The 18,888-nt window shown below is 39.9% G+C and overlaps 1 protein-coding gene across 3 annotated transcripts in view; it reads left to right on the top strand.

Moving 5' to 3' along the window:
• MYOM1 (myomesin 1) overlaps window positions 1-1,596 on the top strand; it is a 132,734-nt gene extending 131,138 nt beyond the window's left edge. For all 3 annotated transcript variants that reach the window (XM_055324291.1, XM_055324292.1, XM_055324290.1), the window contains one exon: window positions 766-1,596. In XM_055324291.1, the coding sequence (XP_055180266.1) occupies window positions 766-1,059 (294 nt within the window). In that variant the 3' untranslated portion in view covers window positions 1,060-1,596. The remainder of the gene's footprint in view (window positions 1-765) is intronic.
• Window positions 1,597-18,888: the final 17,292 nt, after the last annotated feature.

Below are 18,888 nucleotides of genomic sequence, written 5' to 3'. Positions count from 1 at the left end.
CACTGTCAGTGTACTGGTTGTGTTATTATACTATAGTTTTGTAAAATGTTACTATAGGGGGGAAACTGGGTAAGAGCACACAGTCTGTCTATTGTTTTTTATGACTGTTCATGAATCTACAATTATCCATGAATTTTTCAACCAAGAAGTATGGTAAAGTAAAATTATAGGTCTAAACATTGATCTTTTAAAATAAGAGGGTTTCAGCATTGATGGTAATATAATAAAATATCAGGAAATAGGAATACATTTTGGTAGGGCACCTTAGCAACTGCAACAGACTGGGTGGGGTTTGGGGGGAAATAAAACAAGGGAGATGGAACCTGAAAATTAGTCCCATTATCTGAAACAGCTGTTACGGTTCTGCTGCTGGGCTCTGTGAGGCAGACTAAATGCAAAGTGAGCAGGTGGTGATTATGGCAATGAGATTTCTCTACTGAGACAGAATCCAAATGCCACACAAGAGCAAAAGGCATCTATGTGTTTACAAAAGCAAGAGTGCAGATGGGAACTGGAAACAAACTCCTTTGTGTGGCTCTGATGAGAAGCCTTCCCAAAGCCAGAAAGCTGAGATCCTACAGAAACCTACTCAGGATTGAAGTTAAATAGTAATTCATGCAGGTGTAGACACCACATAACTCCACCTGTCATTCCAGGGGGGAGTTATATTTATCCTCCTTCAGGTCCTGCCAAACCACCAGACTCTTGAAGTTGGATCATTGTACCTGATATATTTCCTTCCCTGTCATAAAACTTGTCTTACAGGCACTTAATCTCACCTGCATCGTTTGGGGCGACCCAACTCCAGAGGTTTCTTGGTTGAAGAATGAGAAGCCCTTGGTCCCAGATGACCACTGCAGTGTCAAGTTCGAGGCTGGCAAGACTGCCTACTTCACCATCAATGGGGTGAGCACGGCCGACTCTGGCAAATACGGGCTAGTTGTGAAGAACAAATACGGCTCAGAGATCAGCGACTTCACTATCAGTGTGTTCATCCCAGAGGAGGAGGCAAGAAAGGCCACTGAGCAGTCCCAGAAAGGCAACAAGAAGTCCAAGTGACCAGAGACCACCCAGAGGGTGTGCAAGGGCAAGGGCAGCTGGGCTGAGCTGCCTTATGTTACTTGTGTGCAAATGGTTTGGGCTTATGTATAAGGAAGTCTTCATGCTTTCTACTCCCTATTTTTGTGCTGGCTCCGGGGAAAATTGTGAAATCTTTTATTCATATAAAAAACCATCAACTAACAACATTTTAATAGTTTTTCTTTATCTACAAATTCCGTGTTAAGAAAATACCATTTGTAGCACAAATATTAGGAAACGGTTTTAAGGAAAAGACCAGAATAAAGTCAGAGGGACGTTGAATGATGGTCAGAGAGCAGATGTATGTGTTGTGAACCAGTGTTTGGACTCGGCTAGACTTTTCCCAGTAAATTCTCATGGGTTGCAATCACACTTCAGCATCCTGTCAAGATGGGGACAAATTGTTAAGCCACCTGGTATGTTTTGTGTGTTGTTAATGATAGTGACGTGCACTTCTGTTGACGGTCTTGTGATTTGGAGCCTCCTCAGTATTAATAAACAGTCCTCACACCTCTCCTCTTTCCCATCAGTGTTTTTCTCATTCTTCCTGTTCGGTTGCTCTGTTGGGTGGTCTCTGCTGCATCCTTCCCATCACCTCTATAGCACATCTTCTAATTTAAATTCCTTTTGGTTAAAGCAGTACTTATATAGCATGATCAGATGAGTCACCCAAGGTCAATTGAGGTTCAGGGGTGTGAAATTGCTCTGTCACTGTACATCTGGTGGCTTACTGTACAATCAAGTCAATTCCATTGTTAAGATACCCAAAGTAATTGCATGTAATGTGTCAATTAGGGATAATAAGATGGTGTGGGAGTCTACTGCCAGAATTGGCGACAAAGGGAGTGCAGCTAAGGAAAAAAGAACCCTGATTCTGAGTTCAGAGAACTGTCTGCTTGGAAGACTGCCCCTCTTTTCAGGGCTTGCTGACAGGCAGCATTCTGCTTTAGGAAATTTGGTTCTTCCCCAGCCTCTACCCCACAACCGCTACCACCACCATCGCTTACATGCACCACACACACACAGAAACATTCACACTTGTACTTACTCACAAACCACTGGAGGAAAATTATGATGAAAAGAGGTTTCCCCTCTCCATCCTCCTACCAAAGGTCAGGGATGGGACGACAGACTCCCTCATAAGTTTGGAGATCCACCTACACATCCTCTCCTTTGCAAAGTTCAAGACTAGAAATTGCCTCTCATCTTATTGTTGCTGATTCCCTTGTGCAGCCAAGTGGCCCCTGCTGTTGCCATGACATTGAACACCAGGCAGCAGAGAGACGCTGTTCTCTTACTAACAAGTGTGGCAAGTTGATGCACTTCTCAAGGGTCAAAGGAACGCTGCCAAGGCAGCTGACTTTGAGCAGTCTAAAGCTTTTCCTTCTTCAGCAAGGGGGCTCTCTGGACAAGAGGACTAAAGGAAGGTGGAACCAGCAGGGGAGCCAAAGAGAGGATAAAGGAGGAAAGCAGGAACAGCTCTGCATGTCAAGGAGCTGTGCAGGTGAGAGGCCCCAAGACCCCCCTTAGAATCCCCTCTTAAGAACCAGCAGCAAAGTCACCAGAGTTGGGGGAAGGGAAGAAGGGAGGTGTGTGTGTGAGCAGAATCTGCTACCCGAGCCCCTGGTTCCACACCACTGGAACCCAGACCAGAGAGAAAATGAGAAGGGCTTTGAATCCAATGAAAACACAATTTTAAAACACTGTGTCCCAAAGAAAAATAAAAAAAAATAATAAAAAAATAAAACACTGTGTCCCAAGTTCTGAAATTGTATGAAAACTTATAAAATCAAAGTGCATCACTAATATCCCTGCCATCCAGTCCAGAGAGACTTGATAGAATAAAGTGGCAGTGAGGGAAAAAAATGTCTTTCATACTCATAGCTCTATAAGCTGAGACTCCTCAATAAAATGGTTATAAGAATTATTTCAGGAGTGCCTGGGTGGCTCAGTCAGTTAAGTGTCTCACTCTTGATTTTAGTTCAGGTCATGATCTCAGGGTTTTATCAGGCTCTGTGCTGGGTGTGAGGCCTGCTTAAAATTCTCTCTCTTTCTAAAAAAAAAAAAAAAAAAAAAAAAAAAATTATTTCAGGCACTAACAACCGAACTAACTCAACTACATTATGATTTGATGGCTTACATAAAAAGCTGCTGTTTCTACAGGGGAAAATAGAACAAAAGTATAAATGTATCAATTTAATGATGCTGAAAGTCTTTCTAACTCATGAGAATTCATGAATCTGTGACCTGCTAAATGTGGGCTACTGGTACACAGAGGATCATACTAGAGCTCAAAAAAGACTATTCAGTTTTGTTTTACAAAATTAATATTCAATCTATTAAAGTAATAAATTTAAAAATCTAGATCTTCCTAAATCCTTGAGGGTTAGCTTTAAAATCTTATTTTTCTTTTTTTTTTAAGATTTATTTATTTATTTATTTATTTATTTATTTATTTATTTATGATAGATATAGATTGAGAGAGAGGCAGAGACACAGGAGGAGGAAGAAGCAGGCTCCATGCCCGGAGGCTGATATGGGACTCGATCCCCGGGACTCCAGGATCACACCCAGGCCAAAGGCAGGCACTAAACCGCTGAGCCACCCAGGGATCCCCAAATCTTATTTTTCTATTTAAAAATCTAGCCATTGGAAAGATTTAAGGGTGCTTTAATAGTATAACTAAATTCCCTTTAACTCACTAAATTGTATTTATAAATTAATATATTTGCTTTCCATTTTAGGTATTACTGTCATCTGACTTAACAAACAAAAAATTTCTGAATACTAAAATAACTTTAATTACATATGAAACTAAGTATAAAGATATGGAAGCTTTTGAGTTCTCTTACACGTTCTCATTTTGTACATAAATTCAGTAAGTCTTCAACATTAAATCACAATCAGTTAAACACTGTAAATGAAAATCATAAAGCTGAGCTATTAGTAGGATATATTATCTAAAACATCACAAGTACCTAAAGATCAAATATGCACAGATGTCGTAATGCGAACGTATTCATTCTACCTAGATAAAGCCCTACTGGCCTGGGACCAGAGTTACTACCCACGTCAGAACAAGAGACATGGCTCAGATTGTTGAAGATGGGCAGCTGTACACCAAGATCCTGCACAAATCTGGGGTACGCAAAGGGTAGCTTAGTCAAAAAAATTGGGAATGGTAAAAATATCACCAACTGACAGGGAGAAGCTATACGGAAGCTTGCCATCTGCCTGGGGGTGGTTCTGGGTAGAAAAACAAAGTTAATGGATTCCTCAAGCCCGTACTGCATGCTTGTGGGGTTCAAATTTGCAGCACCACATGGTGTAGGAATCTCAAGCCAAGAGTTCCCATAAAAATGGCCAATGTCTGTGGCTCTGGAGAAGCAAATGTGAAACTACACTACAAGGGACTTCTGTGTCTGCCCACAAAGGATTACTGTTATGGAAATTGTCCTCCCACCATAAACAGCTAGAAAACCAGGCAAAATATATGGGGGGGGGGGACTATTTAAAAATAGAGCACTGGCACACAGACATAGAGAACTATGATCCCTGGGAGAAAAAGAAACAGAAATGAGAGACCTGCGATTGCCCTGGACAGCGTGTTCAGACTGCAGTACAACCAGTGGGAACCCAAACAGAACCTGCCAATCTCATTGAGCTAAAGGGACAGAGACTGAAGTTCAAAGAGGCAGAGGCGGCTAGAATTTGTGGGAGCAAGTGCAGGGAGAAGAGAGGAGCTGTGCTGGCTAGCTGCGGGTGGGTCTTGGGCTGAGCGCTGCCCTGGGGATGCAGGGAAAGAGCCCCTGGGAAGCAGGAGGTCAGGTAGTTCTTGGAGCTCACACTGGCGGGGAACAGTTCTCCCTCCCACCAGTCTGCATGAAAAGACTTTGTAATATGTGGAACATCGGGGAGAGTCCTCAGAAGTCTCTCACCTTAGTAGCAGGGCTAAATTAACCCTAGACGAAAAGCGGCTCTTGACCTATCCTAACAAAAGGTCAAAGCAAGCCTCAAAAGGATCAAATATCTGTAATAACCTAAGGGTGTGTCAGAATGAAGCACAGCACACTTTAAATGGATGCATTATCCAACAGTATGAAATTCGTTGTAGAGAATATCCAATAAAAAATCAGCAGGCATGCCAAAAAGCAGGAAAATACAACTAACAACCAGGAGAAAAGTACATTGAAGATAAATAAGTCCTGGGGATGTAATGTACAGCATGGTGACTATAGTTAATAATACTGCATTATATATTTTAGAGGTTGCTCAGAGAGTAGATCTTAAAAGTTATCATCACTCAAAAAAAATTTGTAACAATGCAAAGTGATGGATGCTAACTAAACTTATTGGGGAATCATTTCACAATATATGCATATGTCAAATCATATTGTATACCTAAAACTAATACAATGTTATATGTCAATTATATCTCAATAAAACTGGAAAAAATACTTCATGGAAAAGTATTATGGAAGCATCAAGAATAATTCAATATTAATTTAATATTATTTGAATAGATAATAAAAATTCAAAATAGATTTTAGTAATTTTAACACCATGTAATCCCAACAGCAAAGTAATCATAATTTCAAGAAAAGATGCTTGAGTTGCTTTTGAAATCTGATAACTATGTGTAGATCAGTACTTTGTTGGTGGATTGTAGGTATTTAACTTGAAATGTCATTAGTATCATTTTATAATCATTAATGTAAATTAGCAGATCTCTATAATCTAATAAATTAATACATACTTGGGGGACAGAAAGAGAAGTACATTAATAAAAACAAAACCCAGAAATGACAAAGATAATAGAATTAACAGGCATGGACCTTAAAGCATCTGTTATAACTGTATTCTATATTTTCAAGAAGCCAGAGGAAAGATTGAATATATTAAGTGAAGACATAGAAGAATACCAAGGCATGTCATAATAAATTTGCTGGAGAACATTGATAAAGACAAAAATCTTAAAAGCAGCCAGACAGAAAAAGACATCACGTATAAACATAAGAATAATAAAAGATTTCTCAGGGAAAACTATAGAAGTCAGAGGACTGTGGATCAAAATCTTTAAAGTGCCAAATGGAAAACAAGCAAAAAACTCTCAACCTGGTATTCTCTACCTGTAGAAAATACTATCCAAAAATTATACACTGAGGGGGGCACTTGACGGGATGAGCACTGGGTGCTATTCTGTATGTTGGTAAATTGAACACCAATAAAAAATTAATTTATTAAAAAAATTATATTAAGGCAACATAAATAGCTTACACTACAAACTAAAGCTGAGAGAATACAAGTACGGGGGCGGGGGAGGAGGGGAGCACAGAGGAAGAGGGAGAAGCAGGCTCTCCATTGAGCAGGGAGCTCGATGCGGTACTTGATCCCAGGACCCCAGGATCATGACCTGAGCTGAAGGCAGATGCTCAATAGACCGAGCCACCCAGGTGCCCCAAAGCTGAAAGATCTCCTATCAGCAGAACATTCTCTGCTCTCAGACTTCTGTCAGGGCAGGCAGCCCTGCTTCATAAGCTTCCCCCAGGCCAGTGCCCTTTCATCAGAATGTCTCAGGAGATGTGCCTCTTCCTCACACACTCCAAACCAAGAGGAGCTTTTTGTTTCCCTGAAAAGAAAACTGTGCCGAGGGAGAAGAGAACATCATTGCTGGAGTGGAATCAAGAAATCTGAAATCTTCCTCTCAGGAGAAAGTTTCAGCAGTGTTGAAAGTAAAGATGAAGAAACAACAAGGAAAAAAATTCTTTGTTTCCTCCTCAGAAGTGAAGGAGAAGGCAATTACCTATACCTCATACTAATACAAACTATCATTTTTTTCTCCTCCTTCATTCATCAACAAATATTGACTTAGTGCTGGTCTGCTCCAGGCCCTGCTCCTCACAGGCTCCTGGACGTGACAAGCTGACCCACAGCAGTGGGTAGGGCACATTCAGCCTCTAAAACTCCTACCTTCTCACCAGGTTTGTGTCCAGCGACAGTGGAAAATCACAGGCAGCTTTGACCTTTGCACAGACTCTGCCAGAAGTCATGGAACTGAAATAGGGGTGAGAATTGTTTTTTTCCATCTTCCTGGACTGTGAATGAGGCAAGATGAGTTCTTCTCCGTGTGTGGGCGGCGAGGAGATGAGGGGAAGAAAGGGAAAGGAAGAGAGATGATTTATTGGCTTCTACGATCAACTTCTTATCTATAAGAATTAGACGAGTTTGTGTAAACAGTTTCAATTGGACTTTTTCTCAAATTTACATTTCTTCAGGCTTTTTATATTGTCGTTTCTTATCTATGTTATGGTTATTAACATTTCAAAAACTTGCTGTAGGCTTCTAATGCTGCATTAAGAAGGCCATTGTTGGGCAGCCCCGGTGGCCCAGCGATTTATCAACGCCTTCAGCCTAGGGGTGTGATCCTGGAGACCCGGGATTGAGTCCCACGTCGGCCTCCCCACAGGGAGCCTGCTTCTCCCTCTACCGGTCTCTCTTTTTCTCTCTCTCTCTCTCTCTGTCATGAATAAATAAATAAAATCTTAAAAAAACAAGGCCATTGCCTTAAAATACGAGACACCAAGAAATAGAAATAGAAAAGCTTTAAGTAAAAACATAACAATAAACTGTTGTACTAGAGTGATTAAAAATTTTTATTTGTATTTTAAAATATGGTCATGCTCAAATCACTCTGTCTTACAAAACAGAGACATTTGGATGTCCCTGGTTCTGCTAAAATCTGAGTCAATGACATTTGAACAACTTTTATGTGGAAGCAGATTGATCTCTGGCAGAGCAGAGATGCAAAGCCAATTTGTCCCATTTCCACTCTATTTTGATAATATGAAAATAAAATAAAGGGAAAAGTGTATCACCATAAGGCTGAAGATATTCAGTAAATGTTCAGATCTCTGTTGATAAATAATTTAAAGCAAAATAAGTCAAGACACTAGGAAAAGTTTAAAAAGTTGAAACACATTATTTGAAATATTATTATGCTGGTATGTTACAGAGATGGAGTTATATATTATTACCATTATATTGTTTCTATATTATAGAGAGATATACTATATATTTATATATTTATATTATTATGTATCATTTCAAGATACAGTTGTGTGTTATAGTTCTTATATTGTCTTATAGTTTATATTATAGAGATATACCCACAATAAAGATTACGGGACTTGAAATCTCAAAAAATTTCATAAAGACCTTAAACTAGTAAGACATTTGGAGCTGTTCCTCATTTCTGTTCAGCTACATTTACAAAAATGCAGTGTGTCTCTTGTCAACACAGGAAGTTTGTTACAAAGACATCATTCAAAACAAGAGTCAAACCCTAGGAACTCCATTTAAAACGAAATGGAAAAAATTTTCAGAAAATGTTTACTTCTCTAGACTTTAAAGTATTTTATGTGGAAATTAACCAAGTCTCTGCCAAAAACAAATTCTAACCCAATTCACTTCTGCTGTGGACCTCTTGTGTGAATCCTTGAGAATTCCACATCATTCTGGCATGACATTGTCTCATGCTAAATGTAACCAACCATCTGCTGTAGAAAAGCATATGTTGACTTCATGGTTCTCCCACCCAAGCTCCCAATGTGTTCACCTCTGGTAGCTGGCAGAAGTTCCACAAAGAATGTAAGTTTTTTTGTTTGTTTGTTTTTAAGATTTTATTTATTTATTCATGAGAGACACAGAAAGAGAGAGAGAGAGGCAGAGACACAGGCAGAGGGAGAAGCAGGCTCCATGTGGGGAGGCCGATGTGGGATTCGATCCCGGGTCTCCAGGATCGCGCCCTGGGCCAAAGGCAGGCGCTAAACTGCTGCGCCACCCAGGGATCCCTGCCCTTAAGTTCTTAAAAGAAGTTAGTTATTGACAGAGATTTGAGGGAACTTCTCAATATGTGACTCTCAGTGCGAATATAGATCAGTTTGGCAGTCACTTGTTAGCACTCGTTTTTTCCCCTCAACAAGTAGTTACAGCAAAGACTGTGAGAATGCAACGATGCATCAGATGGAGATTTACCTCAGATGTTTACTTCTAACTGATGAGACAGCAGAACATGAAGGACCATACAAACAGAGTTCATAAGGAAGATAACTCAGCTGTTATTGGAGTTCAGAGGAGGGATGTAATACTTGCTTCAAAGTGAGGGGAGGATAAAGAAGAGAGTGGAATACAGGATTCAGAGAAGGCTTCACAAAAGTAGGAGCGTTTTTTCTGAGCTTTGATGAGCCCATGGGGTTTTGCCATGCTGAGCCTGAGGAGAGGAGTATTTCTTTTCTTTTCTTTTTTAAGATTTATTTATTTTTTTTTGGGGGGGGGGTTGGCAAAGGAGGGGAGGTGATGAGAGAGTCTTAAGCAGACTTCCGCACTGAGCAGGGAGCCTTAATCTCACAACCCTGAGATCAGGACCTGTGCTGAAATCAAGAGTTGGATGCTTGACCAACTGAGCCACCCAGGCACTTTGGGTTATTTTTGTTAGAAATCACTCAGCACCATGAACACATCCCAGGAGCAGACAAGTCTACACGGGAATAAGCTGGAATAAATGCCCCCAGAGAAAGGAAATGTCCAGCAGAATTTGTTCTGTGCTTGTTATGGGCTGAATTATGTTCCCCCCAAAAAATGTTGGAGACTTAAGGCCCAGTACCTCAGAATATGACTGTATCTGGAGTTAGGACCTTTAAAGAAGAAGAGTAATTAGGTGAAAATGATGTTTTTAGGGTAAGCCCTAATCCAAAACAACTAATGTCTTTCTAAAAAGAGGAGATTAGGACATAGACACACACAAAGGAAAAACCATGTGGAGATACAGAGAAGACAGCTATCTCCAAGCTCAGGCGAAAGGCTTTGGAGGAAATACTGCTGACACCTTTATCTCAGACTTCTAGCCTCCAGAACTGTAAGGGAACAATTTCTACTGTTCAAGTCTAGTCTCTGGTAATTTGTTATGGCCACCCCAGCAAACTAATACAATCTCCATGGAAACCTTAGACATTCCCCTGATTTGGACCTAGTTTTGTTTCCTAGCTCCCTATCTTACTCGAGCTTACATCTCAGCCCAGCCAGACTTGTGGACCCCTATGATGGGCCATCTCACCAACATGGCCTGACCCATAAGGCTTGCAGATGGGACACAAACCAGAATAGAGCAACAAAGGTAGAGATAAACATCTCCTGAAGACCTGCTAGACAGAGAGCATTGTGTTTAGCAGTGGGCAACTGTAATAATCTTCTTAGGCTCCCAGGACAAAATATCATACACTGGGTGGCATAAACAACAAACATTTATTTTCTCACAGTTTTGAAAGCCAGAACTCGCAGGTCAAGGTTGCTGTTGATTTGGCTTACTGAAAGTTCTCTTACTGGCTTGCAAATGGTGGCCTTCTCACTTATCACGTGGCCTTTCTTTGGTGAGCCTATGCAACCCTCTCGGATTTGAATTCCACCTTTATGGCCTCAATTAACCTTATTATCTCCTAAAAGCCCTATCTCCAAGTGCAATCACATTAGGGATTAGAGCTTAAAGATATGAATTTGGGGAGGTGGGGGATGCAATTCAGTGAACAGCAGCCACTGATGTTTGTGTGGCAGCTACTAATTAATAAGGATTTACTGGAATGCCTGGGTGGCTAAGTTGGTTAAACATCCCACTCTTGGTTTCAGCTCCAGTCATGATCTCAGGGTCCTGGGCTAGAGTCCCATGTCAGGCTTCATGCTTGAGATTCTCTCTCCCTCTCCCTCCATCCTGCCCAAGTTGCATTCTCTATCTCTCTCTAAAATAAATAAATAAAAAATTTTTAAAAATATTTACAATATGCCAGAAACCGTTTTAAGCATTTTAGACAGTGAATCCTTTTAATAAGCAGATACTAAATAAGATAAAGAAGCAGATACTAAATAATAATAAAGAAGATACTATTATTGGACTGCTTTCTCAGATGAGAAAACTGAGGCACCAAGAGAAATATTTGTCCAAGACTACATAACTATTAAGTGGTTTGGCTGGATTTTGAGCCTAGGCATTTTGGCTCCAAAGTCCACGCTTTTAATAGTTAATTCTACTCAGCTGCCTCTCAGGTTACATGTGGATGGAAATATATTCACAGTCTGCAAGGTATGCCTGAAGCCTTACCATCCTCTCAACTTCACTGGGCACAGGTGGGGGAAGAGGAACAGCTGGGCATTCTGGCAGACAGAGCTGCTGCAGGAAGATGCCCTGTCCCTGTAACTCCCACATACATATACACTCCAAATAAATAGAAATGCTGGATAACATATAACAAAATTGTTTCTAAGACATTTAGAGCATGGGAGAAGAAAGAGAAATCTCTCAAAAGTGTAATGCTTGAGGGCAAAGACAGTATTTACTTCATTACTGACTCTCTAGGGCTTAGAATTGTGCCTAGTACATTCATAGGCATTTGATAAATATTTGTTGAATGAAAGTAACTTTTAGGGGTTGGCAAATGAACAGTAAGTTCAAAGTAGAGTGCAAGAGTAAAATTGGACAGATAAAGGTATTAGAACTTGACACAAGCTTCAGGAGTTGGGAGCTGAGGTTTTGATATTCATACATCCAATGTTCACAAATCAAATACATGATGTTCACACATGTCAGAAGATGAAGCCACTAACCTGTGCCAGAAGAACTCCTGTATAAGGCCAAGGAGTTTTCCCATCTGTGAAACAAGAGACTAGAACACTCAAGGCAACCAGTCCTGAGAGGCCACAAGAAGCTAACCTGTCCTTCCTCTAATGTGTCTACAAAACCAAAGAAGGTGGGACTCATAGTAAACAACACCCACCATAAATGAGCTCATAGGAAAAAGTTATAAACCATCCAGGAAATGAACCACCCAAGGGAGAATCACAAGTAAGACAATTCCCATCTAAGAATGAGAGGTACTAGAACAATATGAAGGAATCTATAAAATAATTGCGTTTAAAATATTGAAAGAAGTAAAAGAAGAAATATGCCCTATAATGTAGGAATCACATATTATGGACAAAAGGACATATTAATTTGGAAAAGAATTTGGATTTCTTTCTATAGAAATCCTATACATGAATAATATATTAATTGGATTTCCAGAAGGGGAGGAGAATTGGGTAAAGGCAACTGGGAAGGAGTGGCTTCGGAGGTAGGAAGAGGACCAGGGAGTGTCAGGTAGGCAAAAGAGAAGAACGTCCATCCCAGAGTGGATAGCTATATCAGATGAGGATGATGTTTGGCATTGACTGAGTTTAGTTTTAGTAACAGAAGCCTTGGAGTGGGTTTGAAAGTAAATGGAAATGGAAAAAGTAAATGGAAATGGAAAAAGTGTACACAGAGAAAAGATCATTATTTCAAGTAGTTGTTTGAGTGGGGAGTAAAGAAATGACATGGTAGTTGAAGGGGCCCTGGAGCAAGGTGGGGAGAGTCATCTAGGATGCTAAGACATGGAAAGATGCTGATGAGGCCGATTGAGAGCGAGACAGTGAAGATGCAGACTGAAGTCCTTGAGTAGCAAGAAGGGATGACATCCCGAGCACAGATAGGAGTCTGGCTCTACAGGGATGGAGCCCCTTTCCCTAAGCCATAATAGAAGAGAGGACAGCAGAGGTAGGAGGTTAATAGTAAGATGATGAGGAAGCTCCTATCTAATTTTTTCCATCTTCTTCATGAATTCCAAGGCAAAGTCATCAGCTGGAAATGAAGATGCAGGAGGGAGATGAGGATCAGGGAGAGAGGAAAGGGAACAACATGAACAGCTTAGAGAGCGGGAGATATGGTGGGGTTTCCAGGAAGTGTCAAGGGCCCATAGAAATCTGTGACACATATTTAAGATGAGACTGGCCAGCAGCATTGTGCAACTTTCTATAGTATTCAGTTGCACGAGTGCACTTATGATGGAGGACAGACACTTTGCCAGGTGAGTAGATGGAGAGAGACAGTGGCAAGATAGAGTCAAGACCAGTTTGCGAGGAGGTGATTACGGAGTTAGACCATGGAGTCTAAGGCTGGGCAACAAGGGGAGAAGAACATTGGAAAAATGATATTCAATGGATAAGTAATCTCAGGAAGATGAAACCATTTGGAATGAAGCATTTCACTAAGTAGGCCAGAAGATAACATGTCATGGCCAGACAGTGGAAAGCCTAAATTTGGGAGTTCAGAGATATTTTCCCCCCAGCAACCCCTTACGAGTCAGCAGAATAAGGAACAATGAATGGAGGAGGTTGCAGAAATAACAAGATTTATTGTCTTCGCCTTGCCCAGAATAGGTGCCCCTACTTCTTCACAGGTGGCTGAAATTATATAATTAAGAAACCATTTCTTCATCATCAGGTGACTTCCTGTTAAAATGTAAACCTTGTGGGAGAGATGATTTATGCCAACCCAGGCAGGCATACCTCATCTGCTCCTTTCAGTAATTATCAAGCGCCTCTCAGCAAAGGCTGCTCCCAACTGTGACATTCTCACAACCTCACCCTCAGGTGAGAATTCATTTATCAGGTTATTTATAGAGAACAGGTTTTTATGTGGAAAAGAGCAGATATATCCAGCACCTGAGCCAGAAAGTTTGGGCCTTCACAATATATCTGGGCATGGCATTGTTTCCTAAGAGTACAACTAAGAAGTTTTGTAAAAAGGGAAGGAGGAGAAGCAGAAACATGGATGGAAAAATGTTTTAAATGTTTACTCATGAACAGAGAAATTCTACATTAGACAATTTATTGTAAGGAAAGAGAGATGATGTATTAAGATATTTGAATAAAAATGTTTAATATAACACTACTATGATATCAAACATGGATAGCAATTTTAATACTAAAGGATAGGAGACTGGCTAAGAAAAACAGTCATCCACAGAGGGAACGCTGAGCAGCAGTATTGATCGATATATTGCCCAGTTGGAAAAAAAAATGCTTTTCATTTTTTTAAAATTTAAAATCATATAAATAAATAAGGATGAAAAAAGAAAAAGATACATATATCAAGCTGTTTTATATACAACATGATATATATAACAATTTGTATCTATAGGGTGGGATGATTGCTGATGATTCTTAGTTTATTTTGTTTTTTTCTTTGTGCTTTGTATGAAAGCAAAACCAAAATGTGAGCATATTTGGTCATCATAGAAAATATCCAATTTGACTTTATTTCCTAGCTGTGCAGAAAATACATATATACCAGCCTTAAAATTCTGCTGTAAGACTTAATTAACTTTAACAAATAAAGCTTTTAATTCACAATGTTTATTTGGACAGTATCTATCACAAAGAAGCGGTTGACTCAAACTGAATTACCTAATTATAAAAAGAAACTCTTGTCAGAAAATAATGATGCCCATAAATAAACAAGGAGGTACAACATTATTTTTCTAAGATATGCTTTTTCTGATGACTAAATTATCCTACTTTGGGAAACATAGTTAATGCAGTAGCTTCAGCTGGAAGACAGGCAATATTGTAAGGCTTGGCAAAGATGATTCTGGCATCTTCCTTGAGTCAGAGTGGGAACATTGTGGGAGGAAATGTCAGGTGATAAGTACAGTGACCGCTCATTCATCATCCTGGACACAGGATCAGCAGTCATCACTGTCCTGTGCTGCCTTCTATCTCATTTCCTGCATGTCTACTTTAAACTCCAAACAGGCCAAGAAACTAAAGGAAGGAGAGAAAGATGGGAAATGAGTCTGAAGATGGAAAAATCAGAGAAAATTTAAAAAGAAAGAAAAATGGAAGGTAGAAAGAAAAGAACCATGTCACTTATTGTATTCCCAATGGTATAAAGGAGGGAGAATGATTATTTCTATTATAAATAAGACATTCATTTATCTCAACACACATGGATTAGGGCTCCATGATGCCCTAGGCCCTGTGTTGTGAGAAGAAAAAAAAAGCATTTTTCTATCCCGGTGAACACAACCAGACCAGTATTCCAGAATGTACTTTTTGCTATTCTTCTACTCAAAATTTCATGAGTTTGTCTTGTGAGCTTGGCTCATGACTTTCCAGCCCCTAGAATCACTGTTTTCTTCATATTGCCCCATCAAATCCTAATTGTTCTTTGCTGCTTATCTGCTCCATGAAGTCACTTTTAACTTTCCTTCCAGGCTGTGTGCATATTTCTCCTTTGAACTCCTATTTTATTTACAATGAGTAGTATGTTTACATGTTAGAATGAAATTATTTTTCATTTGTGTGTATTTTTTACTCAGTGTATAAAATGAGCCTTATGAATTCCTCACACTAACACAGAAATTGGCATGCCGTGAACACTGATTGATAAGCGCACTATATAGTAGTTGACTGTATGATTAGTGGGACTGTGTGATAATCAGGGATTGAGCAATAAATACTGATTGATAAACACATCATTATTGTCCTTTAGTAACTAAGAAGTAACGTAAAGCAGATGATGATTATCTAGTTATAGCAACAATTTATAGAAATGTGTTGACATCATTTATTCACTCAATTATTCAATAAATATTAAATATTCATTCATTGGGAAGATACATTTCCTCATTTTCCAGCTGTTTTGCTGTAACTGAAAGGAGAGAGTAAAATTCCAAATGGAATAGAAAAATATCAATAAAATAAGCTAATGAATACTTGGCTAAAGCCACCCTAGCCTATTAATGCCTCCTTCTGCGCAAAAACACATGTTGGGTATATATGTTTACTTAGGCAAATTCCAAGAAGCAGGGGATCTCCAGAGGCAATCCCACCCAGAGGATGAATGTGCCTCCATCTCTCACAAAGGCATCAGGTTTGCTTTCTGAACTCATTATATCCATTTCAGCAATTTCAAAATGATGGCAAGAAGTGGCATTGAATAAATTACTAAAACCCCTTGATTCGTAACTTTCTACTGACACTCAATGAAAAAGATTCCGTGTCACACTTCATGACAGACTTTGAGTTCAAGCTTGATTGTTTTTACTTACAGTAGCACCCAGTGGAACACTATTTACAAATATATCCATTCTTCCTGGGTATGCCACAGTGTTTTCATAGACCTGTGTGTGTCAGATATCACACTGTTCTCTTAGAATTTATTTTAAAATAATATTGGCTGTTGCATACTGTGCAGCAAGTCCAGCTACTTTCTAGCTCTCTTACTCTTCTTACTGTCATTCTTTTAATAGCTTTCCTCCACTTTGGCAACACCGTTACATAATCTAACCTGACACATTTTTAACAGTGCCTCTTTGTTTACTATCCAACTCCTCAAGGCCAATGCAGACACAAACTCATATTCAGGTTCAGGTTCATGCTGGCTTGCTGAGATGCCTCAGAGTAAGATATACTAGGTAAAACCATTTTCTTATTAAAATATTTTTCTATCAACACCCTAGCTTATTTAGGCACCTAGAGAAAATACTAAACCTGAGTTCCACCTTTTTTTAAAATTAGAAACACCTCTTGCCTATCTGGCCAGTGACCACAGGAAGGTTCCCAGAAGTCACCACAGGACCATTCTACTTATATCCCATTGGTGAGGACTTCATCACCTGGTTACTGCAAGCCAAAACAAGGTGGGAAATGGAGTCTTTTCTGAATGGCATGAGTGCAGCTAAAAATTGAACGTCTTTCCGCAGAAGAAGGAGAGAGTGGACATTATAGAACTAGCTTCTGAGCCACAAATAGCAAACAAGATGCTTTAGAAGTAAAGAGTAGAAAAAAATCAATTTAAAATTAAGAGAACTGAAAAAAAGTAGGGTCTTGAAAGTTGTACTATTTGGACTGGTGGAAATAGGACATAACAGGTGGAGTGAATAGAGTGAACAAATGTACAGAAGTGGGTATATGTCTATCCATTCATTCTTTCATTTCCTTTATTCATTAAATTTAAAATTATTTTTTTATCCTAGAACCTTTCAGTGATACATAGATATAGAAAGAATAATATAATGAACCTTCAGGGCTCATCAACCACTATGAATAATTTAGAAATTATCAATAAATATTTATTAAGGGCTTTCAACTCAGAACACAGAGATTATTTAAATGCAATGACCCAAGAAGCTTAAGCATAGTGGGTATGTCTGAAGGAGTAATTCATTAAGGAAATGAATGAACGTTTGGTGAAGTTGGGTGGTAATATAGCAGCTGATGTACCCAGGATACATATGCATTAATTCTCCGCTATGTTCTGGTCATTGGGTTGGAGGAACTTGGATAAAAAGCTCAATGTCGGCCCTGTGGATATTTACAGTCCTGCAGAAGTTCTTACAGGCCAGTGGAAATAAATAGCCTCAAATCACGGAAGGCCTAGACTATCATGCCATGGAAGATTAGCAGGCAATATTCAGATGATAGGAAATTACCAGAAGTAGTTGACCAGGAAAATAACTGAATATTAAATCCAAGTTTTGGAAAGATAATTGGTGCTAGCATATGGGATAGATTGCAAACAGAAAAAAAAAGGAAAATAGTTAACAAAAGTGAATTTCAAAACAATATGAGTAAAAGGAAGAGAAGAATGGGGATCCCTGGGTGGCTCAGCGGTTTAGTGCCTGCCTTTGGCCCAGGACGTGATCCTGGGGTCCGGGGATGGAGTCCCGCCTCAGGCTCCCGGGATGGAGCCTGCTTCTCCCTCTCCCTGTGTCTCTGCCTCTCTCTCTCTCTCTCTCTCTCTCTCTCTCTCTCTCTATTATGAATAAATAAATAAAATCTTAAAAAAAAAGAAAAGAAGAAAATTAACATATTTTGATGTCTACATCGTTGCACACAGTCATTGGCCCTTTACATGCACTATGCCTTACATTAATCTTCTTGACAGCTCCAAGAGGAAGGTGTTATCACCTTGATTTTTAGATGAGGAAATAGAGACCCAGAGTGACTTTTCCTGGCTCTATTCATAGGTCCCAGGGGAATCGGAATTTGAATCTGTTCTGCTGGCCTCCATATTTCCAACTGCACTGCATGCTTCCAAATCCTGAACTGTAAAAGTAGCAGAAGGAATAGGAAAGAGGGCACAGACGTGAAGATGCTCCCAAAGAACAGACCTGGGATGAGCATGAAATGGCGTGGATGAGGAAGAGGCAGAGATTAGGGGCATTGGAGACCACTGAAGCCTCAAGCTTGAGTGTCGGGGATAATGGTAATGTGTTTAAGATTTAGGAGACAGAGGTAAAGAATTTGGGGAAGAGAGAATGCATTTGGATCTGGGGGTATTGAATTGGAATTGATGTCTAGCAAGCAGTCGTAAACTTAGATCTGAAACTGAGGAAATACCAAGTCCCTACACATACATTAGAAGGTCCTGCTGTGGTGGGACAGTAGCAATGCAGAGTGTGTGAAGTCTCCTAAGAAAGAGGGATGGGGTAAGAGAATGCTAGCGCCTGAGTTGACCTAAGTTAATCTCCAGGAGACAAGGGAGAACCAGGACAAGATCTGAAAAAAGGGCTGTCAGAAAATAGGAGAAACAGGAATGTGGCATGTACCAGGAATTGTAGAAGGTGAGCTCCAAGATTCACAGTGACCTCTGCAGGGGGCGCAGGGAGCGGGGAACAGTACAAGTGGGCTAGGAGAAAACAGAGACAAGCTGCCAGAGGCACAGATGCACCTTCCTCCATTGGGAAATTCTCATTGAAAAGAAGGAAGAGCTCAGATTGAAGCAGGATAGGAGATGCCCTGCTGGAGGAAAGCTTTTCTTTTTAGAATGAATGGTATCCATCTATTTGGGAGCAGAGAGAAAGGTGCTGTGGAGAAGCCAGATGAGGTTTCCCTGGGGCAAGAGGGAAGAAAAGGAGGCCAGAGGGAAAGCTGAGAGAAAACGTGAAGACGTCATACATT

Source organism: Nyctereutes procyonoides, unplaced genomic scaffold (assembly GCF_905146905.1).
Source record: "Nyctereutes procyonoides isolate TBG_1078 unplaced genomic scaffold, NYPRO_anot_genome, whole genome shotgun sequence".
Lineage (NCBI taxonomy): Eukaryota > Metazoa > Chordata > Mammalia > Carnivora > Canidae > Nyctereutes > Nyctereutes procyonoides.
This window is presented reverse-complemented; position numbering and strand designations above follow the sequence as displayed.